The 27,953-nt window shown below is 44.3% G+C and overlaps 1 protein-coding gene across 1 annotated transcript in view; it reads right to left on the bottom strand.

The window, feature by feature from the left end:
- vps13b (vacuolar protein sorting 13 homolog B) overlaps positions 1 to 27,953 on the bottom strand; it is a 410,620-nt gene that overhangs the window by 339,943 nt on the left and 42,724 nt on the right. The window contains exons 8-16 of the mRNA XM_080006210.1: positions 25,470 to 25,750; positions 23,439 to 23,534; positions 21,410 to 21,532; positions 20,656 to 20,793; positions 17,163 to 17,250; positions 13,505 to 13,699; positions 10,561 to 10,730; positions 10,246 to 10,440; positions 5,487 to 5,611 (exon numbers count right to left, since the gene is read on the bottom strand). Of these exons, the coding sequence (XP_079862336.1) occupies positions 5,487 to 5,611; positions 10,246 to 10,440; positions 10,561 to 10,730; positions 13,505 to 13,699; positions 17,163 to 17,250; positions 20,656 to 20,793; positions 21,410 to 21,532; positions 23,439 to 23,534; positions 25,470 to 25,750 (1,411 nt within the window). The remainder of the gene's footprint in view (positions 1 to 5,486; positions 5,612 to 10,245; positions 10,441 to 10,560; positions 10,731 to 13,504; positions 13,700 to 17,162; positions 17,251 to 20,655; positions 20,794 to 21,409; positions 21,533 to 23,438; positions 23,535 to 25,469; positions 25,751 to 27,953) is intronic.

Raw genomic sequence — 27,953 nt, 5'->3', positions numbered from 1 at the left:
AAAGCTGTTAGTGACATACCTGAGCCTATCCATCGAAAAACAATGACTGGATGGGGGTCAGTTTACTGTTTAACAACAGCGTATACTCACTCTCAGTTATATATTAGCCAGGCACTTGTGTGCACCTAATTGCCCTAAGTAAGAGTGTAGGACATTCACTTCATTGTAGTCTGGGCAACCAAATGCACCTTCCAAAATTGTTGTGATGTATTTTTTGTAGGAAAAACTAGAATCTGACTTTAATGATATACACTACTCACAAAAAGTTAGGGATATTTGGCTTTCGGATGAAATTTATGGAAAATGTAAAAGTTCACGCGACAGTGATATTATATCATGAATGTAGGGCATTTAAGTAGAAGCATGCAATGGTGATTTCTTCATCTCAAACAATTGAAACAAAAGCCAACAACAGTGGTGGGTTTACCACAACAACAAATATCAATGTCTCTCAATGTAACTTTTCATGTGCCCTTGAGCATCAATTACAGCTTGACAACTACGTCTCATGCTGTTCACAAGTCGACTTATTGTCTGCTGAGGCATGGCACCCCACTCTTCTTGAAGGGCGGCCCTCAGGTCATTGAGGTTCTGGGGTACAGAGTTACGAGCCTCTACACGGCCACTCAGCTGATCCCATAGGTTTTCTATGGGATTCAGGTCTGGAGAAAGTGCAGGCCACTCAATTTGAGGTACCCCAGTCTCCAGCAGCCGTTCCCTAATGATGCCACCTCCATGAGCTGGAGCATTGTCGTCCATGAAGATGAAATGAGGCCTGTGTTGTTCATGCAGGAGCACAATGACTGGATTAATGATGTTATTCAGGTAGTATGGGCTTGTCACTGTACCATTCACAAAGTGTAGGGCAGTTCTGTATTGACTAGACACACCTGCCCACACTGTAACACCACCACCACCACCACCACCACCACCACCAAAGGCTTGTCTGGTGACAACAGTGGCTGATGCATTGCGCTTTCCTTGATGTCTCCAACATCATTGGCGGCCATTATTTCTGCTCAACGTGAATCAACTTTCATCAGAGAACAGCATTGAGGCCCACTGGTCCCTTGTCCAGTGTAAATACTCCCTGGCCCATGCAAGACAATGATGCCTGTGCCTGGTGGTGTGGTCAGGTACCCTTGTAGGTCGTCGAGCACGCAGACCACGCTGATGTAAACGGTTTTGAATGGTCTGACCTGACACTTGGGTGCCTCTCACCTCCCTTAAATGTGCCTGGAGTTGAGTGGCATTCATCATCCGATTCCGCAGGGCACTGTTCACAATGAAGCGCTCATCAGTGTGGGATGTGGCCAAAGGGCATCCACTTCTATGCCTTTCTGTGACTCTTCCAGTCTCTGTATCTCTGTTGCAACCTGCTGATGACACTCTGTGACACTCTAAGCTCAGTGGCCACTTCCCTCTGAGAACATCCTGTTTGAAGCCTCACAATGGCGAGGTACTGTTGATCAGTTGTTAGGTGTCATCTTGGTCTCATGATGTCAAATTGTGAACAGCATGATGAAGAGGACTGTTTAAACACCAATTCTAATTGAACCAGGAAATGTATTGGTCGATTCATGGATCAAACACCTGTTGTGAATTTTGCCGTTCAGCTCCTTGTGCGAGAACAGTAAGTTGTGCAAAAAGTACTGAAACATTGAACAGTTGGACATGTGCATTCAAAAGTTTAGAGAAGGTCAAATTAAGTTCAGCTGTAAAGGTTATAGTGCATTTTAGGTTCATCCTGAAATTTCACCCGAAAGCCGAATATCCCTAACTTTTTGAGTATTGTATAGGTACTGCCAGCAAGTGCTTGTGAAAAGACAAATAATTACCTTTTGACAGTTGTATGTGTTTAATAATTTGAATTATTTAATATATTTCTTGAACTTGGACGAGTACTGTAAGTTCAAAAAAGATTTTACAAGGCAACTTACTTACATTCCACTGGCTGGTGTTTTGGTCATTTTTCAGTTCAGTTTTCCAACTTAAAAATAGCTCAAGCTTGAGATGTGTCTGGAGAACAATTACACTTGAAAACATTACACACTCAGTTTGCTAAAGATCTGAGAACAGGTGGACATCTTCAGTCTAATTGGAACCATCCGAGGTCTCGGAGACATCACCAAACATACAATGAGAGCCAAGCCTGGCAGAGAGAGGAACATTGAAACGCTTTATGTTCTCTTCTGAAAGCCCCTTAGTACAAGCAGCGAGTAACGGGGCCTGTGTGGTAAGGCTGAGGGGAATATGAGACTTGCACTGTGGGCCAACTCATCAGGAGAGGTGCAGGGCTTTCACGGATGCCCTAGGCCTCTCCAACCCCCGCTTTTTGCACCCGCTACACAAAGAAGGGTTTATCGCATGAGTGTTTGCGTGTGCACATCGGCATATTTGTACATGTCCACAAGAAAGATGTGTGTGCATACAAGTGTTTCTAGATGCTGTGTGTGTGTGCACACATATGATATCACCCTCTTCCCTCTTTCCAACAAGGCACCCCCGCCCATCACTCACCGTTCACTTCCAATACAGAGTTTGGAGCTTGAAACAAACTACGGCTATCTAATAATGAAAAAGCTGGCATCTAGGAACCTGCATAACAAAGCTACTGTCGAATAAAAGAGGAACCTGAGAAGGCCTGTGTGCCATTGTTCTCCATTACACTTTTTAACACCTTAAAATCTGTCCCTCCGCAGTATTGCCCAGACAAAATGGTCTCACTCTTATCAGCATTAATATAAGTTCAGTGTTGAGGAGAGCACATGACACATTGAGGAAGAGATGAGACACACACACACACACACACACACACACATTTTTAGTTTCTTCCTCTGCGTGGAACAACATTCATCCTTCTCATCTCTCTCAATGTTAACTCTTTGTCCTTTGTATCACGTTATGCTTGGCACTTCTCTCATGTCATACCAGCTCGTCATCATTCTTCCATAGGTTCGCCGTCAGTCAGGATGGGTTAATTTGATTCTCAATCAGGTCGAGGGCAGGTTAAAAAGTTAGGATATACACCACATACCTCCTCAGCTTTTTCAGGGGAGGTCAAATATGAGTCACCCGAACACAAAGTTCACACCTCACAACAACCCCCCACCCCTCCACACACACACACACACACACGCACGCACGCACGCGCACACACACACACACACACACACACACTAATATCATTGACAGCTGACAGTCACAGGTATAGGTAACTGTCAAGAAATTTGACAGGCCCTTTAAGTCTGTCTGAGTGTCGGAAACAACAGGGCGAAAAAAGAATAAGGCAAAGGCAACCATGCAAAGATAATCCTGTTACAGGCAACAGATGCATCTTTTTTGCATGTTCGCCTGTGGCAGGTATGATCACAATGTGACCTTGTGGTGGAACACCTCTTTAAATAACAGCCCGAAAGGGGCCTCCCGGTGTGCAGCTTTCACTGGACGTGCGTGAATTCCGTCGACGGCCTCCGGAAAACAAAGAATAACAGAGTGCTTGCTCAATGTTTCAAGGCAACACAGTGAGGGGTTGTCAGAGTTATTTTTTGGGGAGGGGCTGTGCTGCTGCTGGTTGAAAGAAAAGCCACAGGAAGGCACTGATCTGGAAGATCTGTGGCATGAGAACGATCTTGTGATTGTCAGAAAGAAAAATAACATCCGTTTGACATCTGAGTCCGCTATTGGAGGGAGTCGGGGGCAGAGAAAGGGGCCCGGGGATCAAACGATCAGCTAGCAGTTTCTTATTAGGTGCGGAGCCTGAGCAGGGAATCAGGTTCTGTCCACAGATGCGCGCGCGCACACACAAACGAGAAGGGATTGTGAGCTTTGTGGTTCTCCATGAGTCCAGTCATCCTTTGTACAGTAGAGAATGTCTGTAGCCTGGACAAAACATCATCTGTGGCTGTTGAATGTGTTTAAGTCCAAACTAATGGGAAACGGATTCCCAAGGTAGCGCTCTCACACACCAGTTGCTGCTTTAACAGCAACAGTGACCCCAAGGTGTGAGGGTGGGAGGGCTTTGTGTGCTTGTATGAGTGTGGGTGAAGGTGTGCTTGACAGAACAAGAGAATACATATACAAAAAGGTGCATTATTATGGGTGTGCGTGTGCCTTGTATCTTTGATTCTAGTTTTTTTGAAAGTATATGGAGAGAATGCAAACATTTATAAACGTAGTGTCTGTGACTGGGTGTCAGGGAGCACTGCTGCCTCACAGCAAGAAGGTCCTGGGTTCGATTCCCGCCTGGGGCGCTGTTGGCACCGTGCTCCGGCGGGTTATCTCCCAAATAGGAGCCTTTCTGTGTTGAGTTTGCATGTTCTCCCCGTGCTTGCATGGGGTTTCCTCCACCTCAAAAACATGCACACATCATCGTCTGACCAGCGATGGACACTTATCACCTGGTCCCCGGGCGCGTCCACGTATACTGCTCCTGGCTGTGGCCCCGGAGGAAGGACAAGCCAGGATGGGTTAAATGCAGAGGAACCATTTCACCAGCCACCATCAAAAGCATGTGTGTGTGTGTGCAAGCATGTGTTGTAGTGTGGTGTGTTGTGTGACAAATAAAGACTGTTTCTTCTTCTTCTTTCTTCCCCAGGTAAATGACACACACACACCCGGTGTGTGTGTGCCTTGTCTTCCTCTCTCTCCCTCTAGTTTCAAAGCATCCTAACAGTTATTCCCCGATGACTCTTTCCTCCAGCCCCCCCCTTTCCCCTTGACCACCAGAGAACAGGCTCATCGATCACTTTTGAGAAAAAAAACCAAAAACCTTATGATGCCCTGACCACAACCAGCATGATATACTCATGGCCCAAGACCACAAAAACAACACACACACACACGCGCGCACACACACACCCACGCAGACACACCACAGTGTAACCCCACTGTATGTCATATTACAGAGTGGTGTTCACCTTGTTCGGCCGCATGATGTTTGGTGGCCCATGCACTGGGTTACCGTGCCACAGCATTTACCCATTCAAATTGACAGAACTAAATGAAACTCCCACACGCCATCTACCTTTTGCAGCCCCGGCACAATTACCGAGGCTGCTTGAGGGATCAACATAAACAGCATGTAATGTGGCCCTTGATGCTAGCCAGGGTGCTACATGTTCATTCAGACAAGCGTGCATATGCCTCCTTTGTAATGTTTTTAAAAATATATTGTCGCCGTCGATCACATGTAAAACAAGTATGAATGGTATTAAGAAGCCGTGTGTTGTATTGTAAGAAAGGACAATTGGAACGCATGCATGATTTGGGTTGGCATCTTGTTAATCATTCATCAATACAAAAATCGAATCAAAAAAAAATTGAAAACTATTCCTGCTCTTTAGAAAGAATATCGTATTTTTGTTTTCCCCCAACTCCAATTTCCTAAATCATGCCTAAAAGTTATCTATTGAGACAAACGACAAGACATCTACCCAATAACTGGTATTATCAAGAGAATCCCCCCCACACTCTCTGTGGCTCACCAGTAAGCAGGCATCTGGAGCAGCTTGCCATAGAGAGCAGTGCTGAAGGAAGGGATGATCGGAATGAGGGGCAGGAAACTCCCCACAATGTCCTGGCACGTCAAGCCAGCCTGGAACCCAAACACCTGGTGAGGAGGAGGGAATGACAGGGGGGTGAGAGGATGGGAGCGAAAGGCGAAAATGATGAGAGAGAATTGGGGGGGGGGCGGGGGGAGACATGTGGCAGGAGGGGAGAATGTGAATAAACAGAAGGAAGGCTAAACAGAAAAAAAGTTATACAAAAAGCTAATATGTATACAAATCAGACACTTGAACAGTGTTGTTGTTCTGTTAAATACCGGGGTTGCTCAAATCGGCAACTTAAAGACACTGGCGAGAGCAGAATACACTCTAGAGAACACAGCCTTTTTTGTTGAAATCTTAGATCTCTTTAGACTACACTCACCGGCCAATTTATTAGGTAGACCTTGCTAGTACTGGGTTGGACCCCCTTTTGACCTCAGAACTGCCTTAATTTTTCGTGGCATAGATTCAACAAGGTGTTGAAAACATTCCTCAGAGATTTTGGTCCATATTGACATGACAGCATCACACAGTTGCTGCAGATTTGTCGGCTGCACATCCAAGATGCGAATCTCCCGTTCCACCACATCCCAAAGGTGCTCTATTGGATTGAGATCTGGTGACTGTGGAGGCCATTGGAGTACGGTGAACTCATTGTCATGTTCAAGAAACCAGTTTGAGATGATTTGAGCTTTGTGACATGGTGCATTATCCTGCTGGAAGTAGCCATCAGAAGATGGGTACACTGTGGTCATAAAGGGATGGACATGGTCAGCAACAATACTCAGGTATGCTGTGCCATTTTAACCATGCTCAATGAGTAGTAAGGGGCCCAAAGTCTGCCAAGAAAATATCCCCCACACCATTACACCACCACCACCACCCTGAACCGTTGATAAAAGGCCGATGGATCCATGCTTTCATGTTGTTTACGCCAAATTCTGACCCTACCATCTGAATGTCGCAGCTGAACTCGAGACTCATTAGACCAGGCAACATTTTTCCAATCTTCTATTGTCCATTTTTGGTGAGCCTGTGCGTTCAGAGATGGTATTCTGCATACCTTGGATGAAACGAGTGGTTATTTGAGTTACTCTTGCCTTTCCATCGTCTTGAACCAGTCTGACCATTCTCCTCTGACCTCTAACATCAACAAGGCATTTTCGTCCACACAACTGCCACTCACTGGATATTTTCTGGTTGTGCGTGAAAATCCCAGTAGGTCAGCAGTTTCTGAAATACTCAGACCAGCCCGTCTGGCACAACAACCATGCCATGTTCAAAGTCAATTAAATCCCCTTTCTTCCCCATTCTGATGCTCGGGTGGAACTCCAGCAAGTCATCCTCACCATGTCTACATGCCTAACTGCAATAAGTTGCTGCCATGTGATTGGCTGATTAGCTATTTGTGTTGACAAGCAATTGATCAGGTGTATCAAATAAAGTGGCCGGTGAGTGTATGTGTGGATAGGAGGATTCGGACAGGCAGCGGGAGTCGGGAGAGGTTGGATCGTGTTATTATACCAGCGAATGCTTCCATAGTACGTACATCCTCCCATGTGCATACGATGATGCAGGGTACTTACACATGCAAGTAAAAAAAGCATTGACTTGTCAGACAAACTACATACAGCCGCGAAATTTTCTTACAGCGTGATGCGTGTTGAAAGAAAATGTTACCAGCGTCTTGTCCTCACAATGCATTGTGGGATACGATTGCATGCCCAAGAGTTTGAAACACAGGTCGGAAGAATTCAATGGATAAGGTAATAGTACATGCAGAAAGAGGCCTGTATATAATACCATGTTTTTTTTGTCCACCGTTTATACTGAACTACAACTACATCTGTGGTGGACGGGGGAAGGGGTGGTGATAGTGGAATCAAGTCAGATCAGGGTGGTAGTGTAAGAGCAGTAATAGTCTGGGCGGCGTTGACAGTCGTGCAGGCAGCATGACAACAAACCCTTTAGGAGAATTATACAAAGGAAGGTCGAACAACCATGTAGATGGCTGCAATGCTCCTTGTTGATAAAACAAGAAGTGATGGGATTCCAGTGAAACCATCTCATTAGGTGACACATAATACCATGGACAGATAATTCAAACACAATAGGATATTAAGACTACTGCAGAGCAACTAAATTTCGCTTTTTTGTTTGTTTTTTTCCCGTCAAGTGTCTTTCCCGTCTGGTATCAATCACCACATGTAATGACACCGTAAATACTTTGCTGTACCCTTTGCGTTTATACAGTATGTACTGCTAAAAATGGACATGATGGATGTGGTCTTGGAACAAAGAAGAAACACTGCCCCACATCAAACTGCTATGAAAGCCCAATGGAGGGCTCATTCAGTTGTTACAAGTCCCTGCCTATTATTAGCATATTTGCATGAATGACTGAAAACATGTATACAGGGCAATCTCACCAAGAGTAAACCCCCTTTTTCCCAAGAGGGTGCTCTTTACAGGGTTATACAATGGTTGCAAATTGAACAATCAAAATGAATAAAAACAGAAAATCAGTTTCAAACAACTGGATATAACCTGTGGCAATGGCGGTAATGATATGAAAATGGCTAGTATTGTGTCCCTTGTAGTAGTACAAGGGACACAAGTCCAAGAAAATCCTGTATTTTGTTCTGTTTGTACAACACAAAGTAGCTAAAAGAAGATCTTACTAGCTTCATTTTAAGCATATTAGACACAACAGCAGGAGTATTTATTGTGGAGTTCTTTTAAGAGATTGGAGTATGTGCACCCTTAGTTTTAATCATGCCGTGACTTTTCCTAAAAATGTCTTCTGCAAATGCCTACATTGTGAGAATTTGAATACATGCACCGTCTCTCCCTTTCCGTTGGTATGGGACTTTACTTTGTAAATACTGTATTTTCTGGAGTATAAAACTGGGCATTTTTAAACATTAAATACTGCACTTTTGTAACAGGGAGGCTTTCAGAGCGATACCAGCCCTAGCCCCCTTCACTCTGCCTGGTTTTGTGATCCTGGGCTGGTCACCTATTAGTCACAACAACAGACGGTTTTTTTTTTGTTTTTTTTTTAAATGAGAGAAGTCACATGTTTCTCGAGTTAAAGAGTCATCACGGAAACACTTCCAAGCAAATACGCCAAACTGTTATTAAGGTTCATTCTAAAAGCCTGGACCCATGAAACAATGGGTAGCAATCAGTTCCTCAAGGCAGACACCGGTGTCAATAAAGCATGCATTGAGATAACCCTCAGTTTATCCCCATTTCAAATCACTTCCTAAACGGCGTCAATTGCAACCGGAATGACCTCCACCCTGCCGTGATCCCACTGCCAGAACCCCAAAGTAGAACTGGAGCCCAGGTGGATGTGGGCCCTGATTGGCTGAAGAGGGGCCTTTGCCACCAGCTCGCTGTGGATTTAACCCTGTGGTGACCCTGTGATAAGGACTGCCAGTGTGCCTGGAAAACATCCTGTTTTAGAAAAGTCAAACTTTGCCACTCCACACAACACCAGCAGAGAGATTTGTGTTTTTTCACAGCTTGTTAATGTTGCACGAGCATCATCTGCTCAACCAGACCATAAAAGCTCTCAATAGATTCCAACCACATCTTTAGGCATCAACTTGGATGGATTAGAAGACAATGAAAAGCTGGGGGGAAAAAAAGTCTTTCAACATGAAGTGTTTCAATGTGAGTGACTGACAAAGGCTGGAAGTTTTTAGACAGTGGTTACACTAGGTTGGAATTCTCGCTAAGGGTGAATATAAAGTTTAAAACAGTAAGTAAAACATCAACATCATACATATTTTGGGTAACAACATATAACAGCACTGTGTCTCTTTGCAGACACATAAAACATGCACTGTATTTGGAAAGGGCTTCCTTGAATACACCGAAGAGCACAAAAAAAAAAAAAAATTCTTGTGGAAAGCTGTTGCCGATTGTTCCATAGGAATGTGAAAAAACGTGACCATTAATGCAATTAAAACCAGTGACACTCTGTGAGGCAAACAAGAACTAGGTTAATGCCCTCTGTAAGGTCAGTGCTTAGGCTTTATGGACCAGGTAAAAAGGGCCATTAGGGTCATTTCAGAGTGGAGTTGAAAGTGTGGCAGAGTGATTGACCTATTCACCTCATGCCATAGTTCACATCCACCCAAGACCTGGTGGAAGTGTACTATGTTTAGCCGGGCCCGATCGCCACACGTTTCAGTGTTTCCCCAAAAATGCCCTTTTAGTGGGTATGGTGTTTGTTAAAACAGAGGACAGGAGGAGGAAAAAAATAGGGAAAATTTTGCCTGGCTCGATCCCATTACTCAATTTCTGGATATAATGTATCTAGAATATGCTGTATATTACAAATGAACAGCAAAATACTGGACAGCGCCTAACAACCACGCATTCTGCAGCTCCCCTGGGTGGATTTATTCTGATGCATATTTTTCACTAGTAAGTCGCATTTTGGTTGACAAAATTTGTAATCAATTAATTACGGAATATTTTCTTGAAAACCTGTAATTCCACGTGACAGTTAATGGAACTTTTGCTGCGGGTGTATTTTGAGAATGAATAACACCAGCTTATGTTTGAATCAATCACGTCAAGTCACACACAGCCTTTCTGCACGAAGGCCGACTGAACTATCCACCTGTGGGAAGAGATGAAAGGCCTTTTCTCTTTCCACTGTGACGCTTGCTTCTCTCACCTTGAGGTAACAGTGTGCGTAGCAGTGGTGGAGCAGGTTGTCGGACGGTTGATTGAGGCCGCTGACCGCGCTGACAAGCTCGGCAGCGTACATGGGGACAGAGTGCTCCACGTTGACTCTGTCCAGCTGGAAGCGCAAGGCAGCCAGGGGCCGCACCGGCTGGAATGCAGGCGTGTTCACCGTCCCCGACGGAGCCTGGGAGCCAGAGGAGCAGAAATTGTTTTTTGTAATAACAAAATAAATAAAAAAAGAAGAATAATTTAATCAAAGAATTGTTTTGAGCAGAAGGAGGCTTAGCGGTTAGAAATACGCCACCTTTTGTCCCATGAGGACAGGCATGAGAGTGTGTAGGAGGTTGAACTCGGCCATGGAGATCGTGACTGTGACTTGCAGCAGAGTTAGACAGGTGAGTCTAGCTGGGATGAACTCCTCCAGGCCTGCAATCTCTTCTGCTGTGGCTGGACCTTGGCTCTCCTCGACCTCTTCTGCCAGACACAATAATAAGCAAAGAACAGATTTCGGCAATTGAAAGTCCCACAATTGAAAGTCCCACTTTTTCTTATTTTCTTGAAAAGAAACTGAATCAGCGGGTGAGTGACCTCAGGATTGGGAAATTTGGATTTCTTAAGTGCAAGTGCCTCAATGTGCACCGATGAGAGACGCAATTTACTCCGACTACGTATACATGATCTTCGGTGAGAAAAATGAGCTAAATACACAACAAATAAAAATGCATAAATTAGGATGTAGTGTTTGGCTCCCAGGAGCTGGTTTTCAATCACATATGCATATGGAGATGCAGCCATTATTGGGAACTAGATCAGTGATCGAAAATAACAAGGGGAAGGGCTTGTGGGGTCCGCGCTAACCAGAGGACGGAACGGCCAGAGCACTGAACCACTAACCTACGTCCAGGCTGGAGGCGGACAACATCTAGGGTCTGTGTTACTGAGAACCCCCTTGGCGCCAGGTCTCAGGCGGGGCCGGGGTTGAATTGGGTTTCCAAGCTCTGAGGTGGGCTCAGAACCTGATCCCAGTGGCTTTCTGTTCCCTTGGATGAACCGCACGGGCTCCCCTGGCAGGGCCGCGTCTAATCCAAGAACACCCGGGCATACGCATGCACGAGGAAACGATTATCGCAGATGATACGAACGTCCCGTATTTCCCTGTTCCTACAAACGGATCCAACTGTGAAACTCGTTGTTCGTTTCTTCATTATTTTTTTTCTTTACTTGTATCTATATTGAGCAACATACAAATAATCGACCAAGTGCTCTGTGAGTTTTTTGCTCGTTGCAACCTCCTAGCGTGAACAGGGCAACATCTTCAGAAAATTCTGAGTTGCAGGCAAAGTTGGCTCCCCTCGCAGGGTTCGTTTTGGGAAGGGGAGTCATTTCTCCTGAGCTCTCAGAGGGGGGCGGATGATGAGGAGTGGACAAGTGGAAAAGATAGTGATGGTTCTGACCTTGTAACCGCCCCACACACACACACACACACACACACACACACACACACACACACACACACACACACACACACACACACACACACACACACACACACACACACACACACACACACACACACACACACACAGAAATTGCAATGTCATTTGATTTCTGCTAAAAAGGGATTATTATATATTATAAGGGTTTTATTTCAAAGTGGTATTTGCCTGTTAATTCAGCATTTCCATTCCAAGTTGTCAACAAAGTAAAGGAAGAGAATATTCAAAGTCAAGGCAATGTAGAGTGTTAAATGGTTTGTCATAGTCACTGCATTTAACAAGTTTCTTGCTATCAAAACAGTACGCATTTCACTGCGATCTGAGAAAGATCAACTGGACTAAAAATATATTTCTGCGAATGTCACAAGAAACTCTGTGGTAATTAAATAAGATCATAGCACATGATCTGGAGAAGAGTTAAAAAAAAGTTTAGCGTCTAAAAAAGAAGAATAGTTTAAAAAGCTTTAGATATGGGATGTAAGGGAAGAGAAAGGATGTGCTAATTCTAAAATAGGCTGTGTAAGTATTTTTGATAGGAAGGGATTCTAGGAAGTAGATGGGAAAGAAACAGTAATTTGAGAAAAGGGAGAAGCAAGGGGTTTATTTTGTGCATTTTGGGTGTCGTGAAAGTAAAATCTGATGGTCTTATTTTAATGTAAAGCACTCTGAGTTACATGTTGGGTATGAAAGGCGCTTTGCAAATAAAGGCTATTATTATTATTATTACTGTATGAGTACCGGTATTGAAAATAATACCCAAGCCCACAATGTTTGCAAATTTACAGGCCAGGACGGGATAGTCCACAATGAAACAGAACATTTATAGAAGAATTGTTGCCCTTACTTAATCACTCCATTTTTGAATACTCCAGTGAGAAATTTCCCCTCCCTTATCTAATCTCAATTTATCAACCCCCCACCCCTCCCCATGCAGTGGCGACTGTGCTGACCTTTCTCCAGCAGAGCCCATGGGGGGGGGGGGGGGGGCTTATATAGAAGCAGGAAGGAGTGCACGGCCCCAACTGGCTCAAGTCAAACACTCCAAAGTAATCAACCCATCATCCATTATCTATCACAGATGCCGAAGCGAGCGAAACCAAAGGATGTTTTGCTTTGGCAAAAAAAATTAGACTTATTGCCACAGTTATTACACACGCGTGCATTCCAGTGCACAGCTTTCACAACATCCCCGGGATGAGCTCATCGGTGGCGGCGCGGGGCCGACCGCTAAACCCAAAGGTGTTTGGATTCCGAAGCTCCCTCGCGTGGTCCGAGGGGTCGTCGCTTTCATGCTTGCCGCTGTGTTGAAAGACTGGGTTGTGCAAGGAAATAACAATGAGGTGAGCCAAATGTTGTGTGTGTGTGTGTGTGTGTGTGTGTGTGTGGGGGGGGGGGGGTTGTTCTTTTCATGCAGTTTCTGATCAAATGGGCCTCTCATTTCATTAATAATCATCTCAAATTGCCATCATTTAATGACTACCTTTTTGTTGTTTATCAGTATCGTATGAAAGCAAGATCACACTTGAAGTCATTGTCATACGCTACTAGAATGCAACGTTTTATTTCAGCGTAAATCTACTGAAAGAATCAACAGGACAAAACACAAGGCAACATTGTACAACGGCATCACAAGGACTCTTTAGTAATTTGGTTGATACGAAAAACACATGTGAGCAACACAACGCGACAGAGGGGAACATAATCTGTCCGGTGAAACACAAAGGAGGGGCGGGTGGTTGGGTGACCTCTAACCTGGCTGCGGCTTGCAATAGGGCTCGTACTCATGGTCCATGGCGCAGGTGATCATCTTGAGGATGCGGTGCACAGCGCTGCTGTGGAGCCTGATGTCAAGAGGGCCCACGACCAGCCGTTTGACAGAGGTCTCCTGAACACGGAGCTCCGCCTCTTGCTTGCCGACAGGCGACAAGTCTTGCGAGCCAGCACACCCTGGGCAAAACACAGGTTCCAGGCAGGTTACTTGGGTGTTTCTACGCACACAATGATGTACCAATTAAATTACACAGTATATACTAGAATCTGTGAAACACAGGCAAAAGGAAACACACACTCATATTGAACCACTTGCTTACACATTTGTCAAATCTACACATACAAGAGCATCAGCAGTCTTTGACCAGATTTTTGATACATGAAACCGCAAAAATAGACTTATAGGACAATTCCCTGTTTGCACTTGGGTATGCCACCAGGCTGGACGGGGTGACGCGCTGATCGTGCCGGAGGGAACTGTTCTGCCATGGTGCACTTTCGCAGTGCAGCGGCATTTGTTGTGCAACGGCTGTGCAGCAGCAGTGATGCGGCGACAGAGAGACTTACACAGAGCCTCCTGATGCATATTCCAAATGTCAGCTTCGCTCACACAGCTGTCCGTTCGCTTGCTACGGGCCCTCGAGTACAGAGGTCAGAACTTTAAATCCTCAGCTCCCCAGCAATAAAACGGAAGAAATTAGAAATAAAAGCAGGCGAAGGATGAATAGTGTGTGTGTGTGTGTATGTGTGTGTGTGTGTGTGTGTGTGTGTGCGCGCGCTTGTGTGTGGGGTTGTGTGGGGGCTTGCTTTGTTCCCTATACATTCCAATCTAATGCGCCAAGATGAAAAAAATTAGTTTAAAGTTATTTTGTTATTAACAGTGGCACAACACAGAACATCCAGGGTGACCTGGACATTAGGGTGGCACTTCAAATATATAAAAAGTAGGGTCAACAATTAAATATGAAAATATATAGAATTTCACAATGGCACGATGACAAATGTTGCATTGATTATTGATCAGATTTTCAGCTTTAAGTGGAGAAATTTCACAGTTTACAGGAAAAAGTTAAGTTACATGTATTAAACAAAATGGTGTGACCAGTGAGTTGGCACATTGGGTGGCCAGTTGTTTCGAGAAGGTGGTTGAGGCCATCCCTGAGGCACCGCTGATAACTTGAGTTTTTTGTGGGGGTTTATTTAATAATACACCCCTAGAAAATAAAGTACAACATTTTTCCTTGTCGCGCTGGCATGATGGCCTTTACCCAGTAAAGACAAAATTTGTACCATTATGGCACTGGTGAGGTACAAATTTGTCACCAGAGATAGTACCCACACCAAGGGCACAGAGAGCGTATTTTGTGGGCACCAGTGGCGTGACAAATAAATGTAACCCTAAAGGTAAAGTACTTGATTTTGTAGAGTAGGTGTCAAAAAAAAAAGAAAAAAAAAAAGGCAATGTCACTTCCACGTTCCTTTCACTGGTCAAATGTGGCTGCGATGGATTATAGCTAATATCCACCATATGGCTGCAGTTAAGACCAGACTATGGGACGAAGGAGGGGAGGAGTTGCCATTTTAGACGTTTTTAGAAGTATCTGTACTCTCCCCTCCCTCAGAGATAAAAAAAATTGTAATCTACGGCATTACTACAAACGAAGTCAGAGGCAGGACGTGACCCTGCTAGCTGGGTTAATATAATGGGTTTGACTCGCAAGTTTCACATTCACGCCGATGTGACAATGGAGACTAATTTGTTTTGGCTGACACTGAATCTAGTCCCTTTCCTACGGAGATGGGGAGGGAAGAGTGCAATTGCCACGAGTAATCTAAGATGAGGAGGGGAGGTGATGAGTTTGACAGCTGAGAGCAACGGTATCAGCCATGTTTTGAATTTGGATTTGAGTGCGTAGCTTGACAGTGGGAGGAAACAATGGCCCAGTCAGAGCGAGATGGCAGCCGAGATAAGGGAAGGTAAGAGAGCAAGAGGCGGAGAGCAAGAAAACAGAGACAAGGGACATATAGACAGGGTCATTTATTTTATTTAATTATCATTTTTTTCAAGTGAGTTCTATTTCCTCCAGTATTTTAAACCCTTATATGGTGTTCTTCTTTTTTTTCCTTCATCAAAATATATTTATTTATTTTTTATTTTATTTTTTCAGTTTTGTTTTATGAGCTCTGGACCATATCTAGCTCAATTTAAAGATGAAGTACATGTTTTTTTAGAAACCCATTTCAGTCTAGATTTGGCTTAAGCTAAATCAAGAACAGTTAAAGCAAAATGGAACGCCCCTTAAATAAAGTAAGTATTTCAGTTAGTTTTTGGACGATATGATTTTGATAGTGTTTTTTGTCTTAATTGACTCAATGTAAAAAAATAAATAAAATACATTTTACATTTATGCTTTTTTTTTATTTTAATTTCAGATTTTTGTCAACAAAAATAACCTTGTCCATTAACTAATACAGTCATGTGGATGACATTTGCGTACATATTTTGAAAGGCCTGCTCTGCTCTGTCAGAGGAGCATAATGAAAAAAAAAACAAAAAAACATTTTTTGTCAGGCTTCACCCTCCATCGTTTGCAAACGCACAACAATGGGCTTCAATCAGTAAAGTGATATGTGTGAACTTTGTTTCAATAAGCAACACCTAATGTCTGTAGCGCTTACTCAAGATGAGGAAACCTGATGTGAGTGATCTAACAAAACAAACTAGCCGTTGAGAAGTACCGTAATACTTGGCCATATAACACCAACTCCAGGGACCTGCGGCCCCATGGCTTTGTTATCGTACTTTTCCACTTGACTTTGTAAAGGGATCGTACCTCCGTTTTAGCGGATCTGAATGGTTTACAAATTAAGCAAATTCCTAATCCGACACTTCAATCTGGACTTTTTTTTATTTTGAATGTGCCACAATTGCACAAGAACTGTGACTGAGTGTGAATTGTTCTGGCGGCGATCCGCTAAAGAAACCCTCAACAGTCAAACCCGAGAGCCACAGAGACATGTCTTTCGCGCCAAACACAACATTTTGCGCAGGTTGAATTCAACACGCAAGATTGATCTTTTAATAGGAACCTCAGATCTTTCCGAGAGCTGGGTAAACATTCTCTAGAGCGGTGGCAAGAAGGAGGGGAATGAGGATTCTCGTCCGTCTCGAGGCCCTTCCTGCCAGCGAGACTGACACTCAATTAGCCCGAGCTGGGGACCTATTCGCTTTCTCAAGCGCTTACAGGTAGAAGGGAGGAGGAAAACCGCGTGTCAATAAGCAGTGGGGAGAAAGAAACTCAAATACATGTTGGCGCAGACTAAACAGTCCTGACAGCTGCCCTCCAGGTAGGTTTGGGGTGAGCGCGAGGACAGGAAGGGGTCACCAACCAGGTGGCTGTGTGCGTCTCAAACAAGACATGCCCTCTTCTTTGAGGGGGACGGGGTGGTTGTGTTTGACAGGGAGAGATGCAGGAGAGAGAGGAAAAAAGAAAGAAATGAAGAAAGTGAGAAAAGCAGAGAAAAACATACCATGACAGATTGGGGGGGTGGGGGGGGGGGGGGGGTTGGGTGGGGCAAACAAGCCTGCCTGGGGGGTGGAGGGGGGGGGGGGGTGGTCGGGAGTGAGCCGGACAATAACCTTTGCTGCTGCCGTTCTCCATTGTGTAGAGATAATCCATGTAGAAGGCCCCGAAGCGCTGCGTGCCGGCTATCTCTGTGTAGGTCTCCTGTCAAACAAAAGCGAGACCAGAGTGGGTAAACATGGTGGTCGGAGGAGCAAACACGTCGATAGCCTTTGAGCAATTCAGCGACTGGGGTCGTGGTGGACACCGTGGGGGGTAAAGGGGGTGGAGTCAATTAAGAAGAAGGGTGCTCTATCGTCAGATATAAACCTAGTTGTTGTTTTGTTTTTTTAAACTAGATTGTCAATGCAGTAGTCTGAATTATTTGAATTATTAGATCTAAATGATTATTATTGAAATAATAATCTATAATTATTATTCATTATTTTAAATTAATTATTATTCTTGCTTTGTGGCTATGCAATTTGTTCAGTTTGCCGAGCTACATGTATGTGTGCGTGTGTTGGGGTTGGGGTGTAAGGCTAATGACCCGGCCCCCAAGAGCACAGAGAGGTTATCAGCAGCCTGCTGTCTTCTGGAGAGATGCTACTTCTATTGCACATCCATTGGCATGCTACACAAGTAAGAGAGAAAATAAATTATACTGCACAACCACGCTGCTCTCCTCTCCAACAGAGTTATCAACACAGCCTTATCAGAAAGGCTGGTTAATCAGTAATATTTATTAGGGACTCCCTGATGGCCCGGCATGCTTTTGGATCAAAGCCATAGACCTATTTCAAAACTGCAAATGAATTGACACTCTCTGCCTTTTGACTTCTCGAAGACTTTCAAGTACACAGAGAATGGTGAATGGATGGATGGATGGATGTCCAAACAGATGTATCACTGAGGGTCAAGAACGCTGCTGAGCAGAGTCAACAAGCGGAGCTGTGATGGCTGATTGAAGGGAGCTGAGGCTTATCAGGGATAATGGCTTTAACACTACGAGACAGATAGAGAGAGCATTCCTCGACCACGGCCAAGCAGCTCTGCCAGCTGGAAGATAGACCTCAGCGGGACTGGAGGTTAGTCATCTCCATTCGGTCGTGATTTAAGGGGAATGGATGAAATTCTTTAGATAAGGTTGGTTGCTGATTTTGGATGGAACACATTGCAGGTTGGTGAAAGACACTAATATTATAACTGAACGCGAGTAAAATCACACAGATCTAAGCTTCTGCAAAGCTATAAGCTTTCTTAAATGTACAGCCCTCCTAAATAACCCTAACAAAGGCCCTGTTCACACCTGGCATGCGTCTAACATGCGTCTTGGGTGATCCGATCACAAGTATACAGCTCTAACTACATCTGTTCACACCTGGCATTAAAATGTGTCTCCACATACGTTTCACGTAACCACTTACAGTATGATTGGATCTCACTTCCCCGCTCTGTATGCAAGTAAACACGTATATCATTTATGTTTGCCAAGACCAAATGCCAAGACATTGGCGCGCAGGCAAAATCAAAACAATAGACTGAAATGTTGGTGCCGTGTTTACTGTACGCAGCGTTCAGGCTGAACAGATTTATTTAGTTTCCTGATTTCCTTACTTGTATGGAAAATTTGAAATGTGAACATAACTCAGAGAATTGGAGTTTTTTCTACTCTAGACAGCAGTGCGCCATATACTGGCCCACTGCACTGTCTAGACAGTGGTGTAGACAGATTTAATTATTATTGTTTGTTTCCTACTTGAAACCAAAATTTTAAACACAATTGAGTTAAGGCACTGTCCCAATCACTGCACAATGTAGAGGGAGCATCTCCGGTCCACTGCACGTTTCGGTTCCCAGGTCTCCGGCCAAAACAAATAAAAACAGTCCTTTTATTTTAGATGTATTTATTGCCGTTTGCTTCCTACTTGTGTGAAACAAATTATTTAAACCCAACTGAGTTGTGGGGGACTGTCTGTCCTGATCAGTGCGTAATGGAATAAACCAAAACAAAAAACCTGTGTGTCCCGTGTCGCGTCACGCACGTCTCCGCACTGCTATGGGACTTAATTTAGTAAAAAATGGATGCTTTTGTGTAAATACTTTACCTAATAAATCCTGCACTTCTGTAATGGGGAGACACAAATGGCCTGATATTAAAGTATATACTTCAGGAGTATGTACTTCCGCTTACTCCAAGTACGTCATTTGAGTAGGCTGTCTATCAATGTGGCTCAGAACACATTCACGTTTACACTGCTAAAAGAATGTGGCCATATGTGGCCCAGACTACCTCAGGATGTGGTCTGAGCTATCGGATCTCACAACACATTGAGGAAGCATTGGGTGCGTTTACATGTGGCATTAGAGCTGTCCACTTGTGATCGGATCATCAAAGACGCATGTTAATACCAGGTGTAAACTGGGTCTTATGGTATCTAGATTAGTGGAATGTCAATGTTTTTTTGAATACCGAACAACTGGATAAAAATAAGATGTCCCCTGATAACAGGGAAGCAGGTCTTCAAGCAAACACAATGGAAGATGGTTTCAAGTCATTCACATGTATATTTCAGATTCAGTACATAGAAATACAGAAACCCAAAATTAGAAAAGTGCGAACCATGATATAAATGTGTATATATGGGGTGTGCATCTTTACCTGATAAGACATATCATATAATTGTACTTCTTATTTTTTATTTTTTATCTTATTTTATTTTGATTCTCCTTTTTTTCCCGGACTGTTAAACTTTTTGTTTAATGCTTAAGGTCTATACTGAAGTGCACCAAACCTCACCATAAGAAATTCCTAGTACATATAAATGTACCAGACAAAAATAAACCAGTTCTGATTCTAAAAGTGGCATTGCTTACATTACATTACATTTAGCAGACGCTTTTATCCAAAGCGACTTACAATTGTTCAAACACCGACGGATGCAGCCATCAGGAGCAATTAGGGGTTAAAGTGTCTTGCTCAAGGACACTACAGCACGCTAGCAGATGGAGCCTGGGATCAAACCAGCAACCTTTAGATTACTAGACCACCAGCTCTACTGCCTGAGCTGTGGGCAAGTCTTGTAAGAGGGAACGTGTGTGCACGATCTGGTGGGTGTGTGTGTGTGTGGTGAGACGGAGTCAGAGAGAGAGAGAAAGAATGCGAGGGAGAAGCGTTCAGTTGTCAGTTCAACGGCGTGAACATAACATGACTTGTAATGTTAGATCAGTGAGTCATCCGCAGCAGCTTAGTTTATACTGAAGTAGAATTAGAAACAAAGCTTTAGTCACTTTAGAATCGGCCATCGACCGGCTCATGGTACATTCAGATCAATCCACAGGTCCGTGTATCGATGTTGTGGCATCTGTAACGTTAAAACTGGTTTGCGATTTGTATCGGTGTATCCTTACACCCCTAGTGTATATTATTCTTAAACTATTGTAGACTATTAAAATCACTCTTAAATGAAGACTTGTTACTTTTAGTTTAGGTCAATTTATTTACAGACAGTAAATAAGAGAGAGACATTTTCAACGGACGGTATTTGGTTTAGGTGCAGCGGTGACAACCTTGTGATTGGTGGCTTCCAGGATGAACTCGGCCCGGACGCCGTTGTTCTCCGGACTGCGGTAGTCGAACAGGGAATTGGTCAGGTAGGTCATCCCCTTACCGCTGAGGGACTCGCCGCAGCTGAAAAAAACGGCATCCTGGGAAAACAGAGATGTAGACAAAAGGGAGAGAGAGGAAAAAAAAAAACGTAAAAAAAAAAATACTTATACGCACACCATGTCACTTTTCAATTTTGCTACAGATTATGAAATGGGCTGAGTCACAATATGCTGAGTGCTGTTGGCACACTTTATTTGTTAACGAGTGCTACACGGAGCGCTCCAATTTCTCGATCACTACCGTCATCGGCCGCGAGTGCAAACGTAATCAAGTTGACATTAACTCTGCGATATAATATTACATTATTCAAACATGCAGCAGATTAAATGGATTGGCTTCCACTGAGCGTCGGGGTTGTGCGTGGGCTGCTGGTGAGACCGCTGTCGACACAGTGCTTTCAGAATCGGGCATGCGGCTCGCGCAGAACATTACATCGAATTGCAAAAGGCAGTTGGAGCGCACTGTTCCATAAACAAAACCCAACCACATCTCCGCCCGGCGCTGGGGCTTTCGATGTCACAGAAGGAGGAGGAGGGTGGGTGTGTTAGGTGAAAGTGATCTCTCTTTTCTGGGGGGGGGGGGGGGGGGGGGTTACAACTCAATTTTAATCTCCCTCCTTTCAACTTCTGCTGGAGGATTTTAGTCTGCCTCTACCTCCTCACGTCGGTTCATGTTCTCTTCAAAGTCCCGCACTCCCATGATGCCTCTCAGGCAGAGTGCCCGGCAGCCCACGAAGCCGATCTGACAGTCGAAGAAGGGCTCCCCCATCATCAGCACCTGCGTGAAAAGAAAAAAAGAGTTTGAGTGAGAGAGAGGAAAAGAGATGGGAGACAGGAAGTGGTGAGCTAAAACCACAGCAGTAAGAGATTTAGAAGCTCTCAGAGGAGAACAGAATTTCCTTTGGGGTCTCTGTTCCTTAGTGGCGGAGGTAAGGAAACGAAAGGCTTTGTCGATTACCATGAGAGGCACATTCATTCACTCAGGTTTAAGGTATTAATAATGCCCGGACTAATGATATTGGAGCAGACTCATACATTTGTTTCTCTTCAGCCGTTTTCAGTTTTTTTTGTTCGTTTGTTTTTGTTGTTTTTAAATACGGAGCTCCAGACTGCAACCATTTTTGGAGAAAGTTCTAATAAATGTTATAACTAGGAGCACCAGCGTGACTTGCTATTATGCGGACCGTTTTTTGCTTTATTTCCTTAATCATCGTCATATATCATGTGAAACACAAGGAGGGAATTGGTGTGTGTGTGTGTGTGCGCCCTAGGGCTGTCATTGGCCAAAAATTCAAATATTTCTTCTGAAAATTCAGAGGTTTGAATATCTATTACAATTTTAAAATGTTGTTCATCTCCCACGAGATTCAACTTAAATCTTCCAACTTAAGTGCAGTGCCGGGGTGACAGAGCTGTCCAGAACAGCCAGAGTGCAACATGGCTTTGATTCCGTCAACAAGCCGCTGGTGAAACTGTGTCAGCATAATTCACAGAAATGGAATTGGACCCAAATAAAAAGATAAATAGTGAAAAATAATAAAAGATTTGATGGGTTAAGACTCAATATATCAGTAACTTATTGCAAACAAAGGTTCACAACCGTGACTTTAGGTTGGTTTAAGAGGCTGGGCTGCTTTGCGGTGTTGGTGGTTTTATGTAATTGACTGTTCACTGTGGTAAAAAGAAAAAAAGGACCAGGGGTCAGACAACTTCCACTTCACCCCTCTCTCACTAAGTGTGTGTGCACAGTAGCAGTGTAACAACCCCTGAAATCGCCAACTAGGTGCGGTTCCTCTTTAACTTGCCTGCTTTTGCCTCGACCGGCAGACAACCAAACGGAGAGAGCGACCCAATAAAACTTAACGTTTCACCACACAATAATTACAAGGCCCAGTTTTCCCCGAGTTTTACTAGCACCACCACCACCCCCGCCCCCTCACATCTTCCACCCGCTCCTGCTTTTGGTCCCAGTTCAAACTCTGACTCCCCCTCCAGCGCGCGCGCGCTCTCTCTCTCTCTCTCTCTCTCCCTCTCTCTCTCTCTCTCTCTCTCTCTCTCTCTCTCTCTCTCTCTCTCTAAGCATAAATTATAGAAATTGGAAATCTCTCAGAATTCTCACATCTGGCAAAATGCTTAAGAGCAGAAAATCCCTTTCCAACCCTGCCCAGGTAATCAGAGAATATGGTATAAGAAATTAAAATAATAATAATACTTATACATATAGTGTATGTATAAGTAAGGAAATAAGCTCAGGCTGCCGGCACTAGGTTCCACCATGTTCACTGGTGGCCAGGGATTAGTGATCTGAGGTGGCGTTATTGTAGACCCCGGTAAACTCGCAGTGAAAGTGGTATTCTCAGGTGAAATGATTGATTTGACAAAGATATGAGGGCTTTTTGTAAAAAAATAAAATTAAATAAATAAAATGTCTTCCATATTCGTTTTTAATATAAAGCAGGCAAAGCTACAAAGACTGGTGTAAATGCAGCAGGGGCTCCTCGCTGGGACGGTTAGTGGTGGTATCTTAAGCCATGTAAATTTAAATTATTAGAATTATCATTATGATTTTCCCATTGCAATTGTTAGCATGTGAGGTATACTAGTTTAATCAAAACGAACCAAACTAACAAAGAGCATGTGTACAGAGATGTGTAGTTAGCAGCTTTGGAGCTTCTTTCCTATACCTCAATAGTGATTCCCTCATTCTCCAGGCACAGGACCTCTCTGGACTTCACCTTCTGAGGACTGTAGTAGCTGCTCTCCGACTGGGTCTCTGTCAGCTGCAATAGAGTGGCAGAATCAGATAGCATTTGTAGCTGGAACGGAATGTAGGATGAAAATAACATCAGAAGATATGATTTAATTTTAATTATTTTTTTTCCTGATGAGGGAGATGGTATGGCTTGGCCCTGACTTTGTCTAGGAATCTAGGGTGCAGATCAGAACTTCGAAGCCTCAATCAATTGAACTCTGAACACAGGAAGCAGGTGCGGGACGCAACGCAGGTGCAGGGTGCAATGCAGCTGCACCTTATTATCCCATCCTGATGGAGCGGCCTCTCTTACCCTGCCCCCAACCTACATTTTGATGATTTAATCACATATGGGCGGCGTCCCACTTGGTGGCGTGAAACCCCGCTGACAAAAGAGTAGTCGCCTAGTCGGTGGAGATGCAGGTGTTGCTTTTGAAGAAACTTCCATCCAGCAATCAGGCTGTGTCTGATGGTTTGTCCAGATGACAATATGGCCACCAACATGGCCACCACACTCTGCAAAGCCTGTGGCGATTGCACTCTGCCAACTGCACCCAGCCACTTAAAAGAAGACCCCAGAAAAGTGGAGCACTGACTGCAAAACACATTATCTGTCCAACAACGCAAAAAGAAGGTGCTACGGCCATACAGCTAGCTGGCACCACTCCTTTTTTCTGTTCTCAATCTATTTTGGAAGAATTAGAATTAAAATGAATATATATTTTTACAAGATATCTTGGAAATGTAATAAATGCCGGATAGGGACACCCAAGTACTAAGTGCTATGTGTACATCTCAGAATAGCAACGCTGTGGAAAGAATCTGATGGAAAACCTGTAACTGCAACAGCGTTCCAAAAACTAATTGGGCTGTCAATGATAGCTTGGCAGGTGTACATGCATGATGGAAAGTGAGCAAGGTTCGATGTTCAAACCACGCACAATGTTTGCAGAAGTCATTAAAAGCGTACGGCCAACTTTTCTGATCAAACAGATGTGGGGTGTAATGCATCGGGATCCTAAAATACCTCCCTGATTTCACATGCATGTCAAACTCCGGTTCACGCAGTGGCTCTTCAAAGAGCAAGAACCCCCAACCCACCCTCCCCAAACTAAATGCTTCCGCGCATAAGTGATGGGAGAACGTTTAAAACTCCATCCCTCTCATCTGTCTGCAATTACTCTGGACAAGAGGCAATTAATTGATTAAAAGAACTCAAACACTACAGGAACAATTTAAACATTATTAGGAGTGCACCGGGCATTGGAAAACAGACACACACAGACACACACACAAACTCATTTGCGCGCGCACACACACACACACACACACACACACACACACACACACACACACACACACACACACACACACACACACACACACACACAAAGACACAGACACAGACAGACACGACCTAAGGATCATGAATCTCAGGGGAAAGGCAGATGAATTCCAACAATTCTGAGTAAGTTGGGCGGGATTACGGTTTTGGGATAGGTTTCTAAATAGTCGTCATACCATGTATAATGTCTAAAACATTAACGTGACCCGAGACGGCAATTAGCGGCTACGTATACCCTTCTCCCCAATACCACACATGGAGGCGGGAGGTGGCCGGGCAAGACTTCCTGGGGATCAGGATCGAGTTCAACATTAACCACCATGAAAGATCGGGACGGGAGGGACCGCCAGGAAAAAAAAAAAGCATATAAACCAAGTTTTGTACACACCCGAGCATTTATATAAGCGGGTTGTTACAGATACTAAAACTCTGATTTCTACATTCATACTAGACTATCTATTTACGGTTGTCTGGGGAACCTTCCCGGAATTCATCTGGAAGTAAGGAGTCCATTTACAAAAAGGGGAAGAAAAAAAAAGATGAATACATTTGGTATTAAATAAGTAAAGCTTTCCTTAATATAAACATATAAATATTTAGGACACTGGGTTGCATTACCTTAAAGGTAATGGAGGCCTTGGTGCAGTAGAAACCTATTGAAACGATGGGGTCTTTCGACGTGTGTTGCAGGAGGTTTGAGCTGCCCCCTTCCTCTCTCTGGTGGTAGTGGCCTTCCTCGCACTCATCTTCCTCTGTGCCAACAATGGCTGGAACAAAAGACCACGCCCAGGACATCCAGCCCTCATCCACCTGGTCCTCCGCTGCCCCAGGCTGCATGTACAGCTCTGGGCTAGGGTACTGGCCAGCCAGCCCCTGGCTTTCCATGTCCATATCCATTCCTTGAGTAGAATAGAGCAGTGGGAATTATTAACATGCAACAGGGAATGATTATGCAAACGTTAATGCCAAGAGTAGGGATTGGCAGGTCCAGAGTTATAAGTAGTGTTTAGGGGAGTTTAAAAGAAAGCATGAACACAGCATCTAAAAGTACATTAAAGTTGGCCTCATAATTCCAAATTCAAATTACTGTTTTAAGGTATACAGAGGCCATATTGGACTACACCAATTAAAATGATGAAAATGAATATTCTGCCAAGATTTTTTCGCACTGTGTTAAATCCAATTGCAAGTAGTTATGAAGCAGGAAAACACTGGGTTTCGGAGCAGTGTTTGTTTGAAGTTTATTTCAACCTTGAAAAAAATATATTCGGGAGAAAACAAAACAAAAAAAAACCCAACGTTGCTCTGTTAATCCATCAGTTTCTGGGAACAAATTGGTCGGAGAAACAGAACACTCCTTTGATTATGCATGTCAGTTGGATTTTTGGGTTTTTTTTGCCCCATCGCAGCACACTATATTAATTTGCCCGTGCCTTCAGGCAGATTTAATAGAAGCAAGTTGTTTCAGCTGTCAACTGAACACACAAAACACTGTAGTCCAAGGCACTTTCACAGTAGCTCCTGCCAACACTCTGAGAACGCAGGTGTGTGAGCAATGTGTGAGCTTTGTGTACACATGTGCCTCTGGGTGGCAGAATGCACGAGTGTGAGTAGGTCTGTGCGAATAGTGTGTGTGCTTGCAGTGTGTGTATGCATTCGTGTGAGAGGAAGTCCATTCCACTGAGGGCCAGAGAGGCCGCAGCTCCTGTCAGCCAACATCCTGACAAGAGGAGAGCCTTGTCCAGGCTCAGAGAGTCACTGGGTGTCAGGGCTGCCGCAGCTGGACACCGAGGCCACAAGGCCAGAAGTAGAGCAGCCGCAGTCTGCAACTGCAACCTGGCAGAGGGTGGCCGAGGCGGGGGATTGGAAAAAAGGCTGGGATAAATTGTTCACAGGTCAGGAGACCGAGAAGGAGGCTGGGCCTTGAGCTCATCAAACCGCAGTCGGGGTCAAAGAGGGAACTGGTGCACAACCGAAAAGGCCTTCCATGGATTTGGATTTGAGCTAGGAGTGGCTGGCGGCCGCTGACAGTCAGAACAGCCCAGGGGGAAGTGAAAGAATGACAGGTCTCCGGATGGGGGCGTGGGGGGGTCAATTCAGATGCTTGACAGCATGGGAAATGGCACAGGTTGAAGGCTAGTTAATAGAGGGCTGGGGGTCTTGGCAAATATAAGGAATTGAAGCCCATGTGTTTTACTAAATGGGAAGTACTGGATTGTTTCAATTGTGACTGTGATTAATTGCACTCTACATATTGGACCTAATTCAGGGGGGAGCGGGGGTGTGGTGTCACATGGTCTGTCAACCGACCCACCACGACGACACCCCGCCCGCGTCCTTGTTCCTGACCTATGAACTCAAGCCCATCGTGTCCGTTTCCATGTGCGCAGGCAAAGAATTGCGGCGGCTGCTGATGTCAATGGACAAGAATGTGTAATCCCATTCCTCTCGGCCCTGTGTCCTCCACGAGAAAACAAGATCACCCGTGAGGTCACGGCTGTGGAATCCCAGAGGCCTAGGCGGTGAAAATTATGACATATTTTTAATTAAATCTTCCACTTTGCAAATTGGCAGTTGTAAATCCCAAGTTATGGCTTTTTTGGGTGTCTGTGTATGTGATTGTTCCTTCTATCTTCCAGTTTGTTAATTTTTCCCCCTTTTCAGTTGTTTTTCTCCTATCTCCTGGAAGGCTTTGAGGCGTTGGGTTTGACACGTTAAGCCGCTTCGTGTCTCGCCGCCCGTCTGACAAGTCCAAAGCTCCAGAGTTTGAAAGACGATCAAAATAAAGAGTAATCACAAATTGAGCGATCACAACTGCCCCGGCTTATCGGGGGGGGGCGACTTTGAAGTGTTAATCCCGAGTAAACGAGTGGCGTGAAAAAAAAAAAAAAAAAAAGACATTCCCAGATCCTGGGACTGCCCGCCCCCCAGACTCCATTGTTACCTTACCTTACCTACCGTGAGGAGTTTAACTGTTAGGTGTGAAAACTATCCCCCTTTGCTTTACCATTATACCAATAAATGCACCCTACCTAAACTATGTAGTGGTCTTTCAGTAAGGCTGATTAAGTCATTTAAAAAAATAAAAAAATTACTGGGAAC

This window comes from Zeus faber, assembly GCF_960531495.2.
Source record: "Zeus faber genome assembly, chromosome: 8".
Taxonomy (NCBI): domain Eukaryota; kingdom Metazoa; phylum Chordata; class Actinopteri; order Zeiformes; family Zeidae; genus Zeus; species Zeus faber.
The sequence above is the reverse complement of the archived record's forward strand: the minus strand, read 5'-3'. Positions and strand labels throughout refer to the sequence as shown.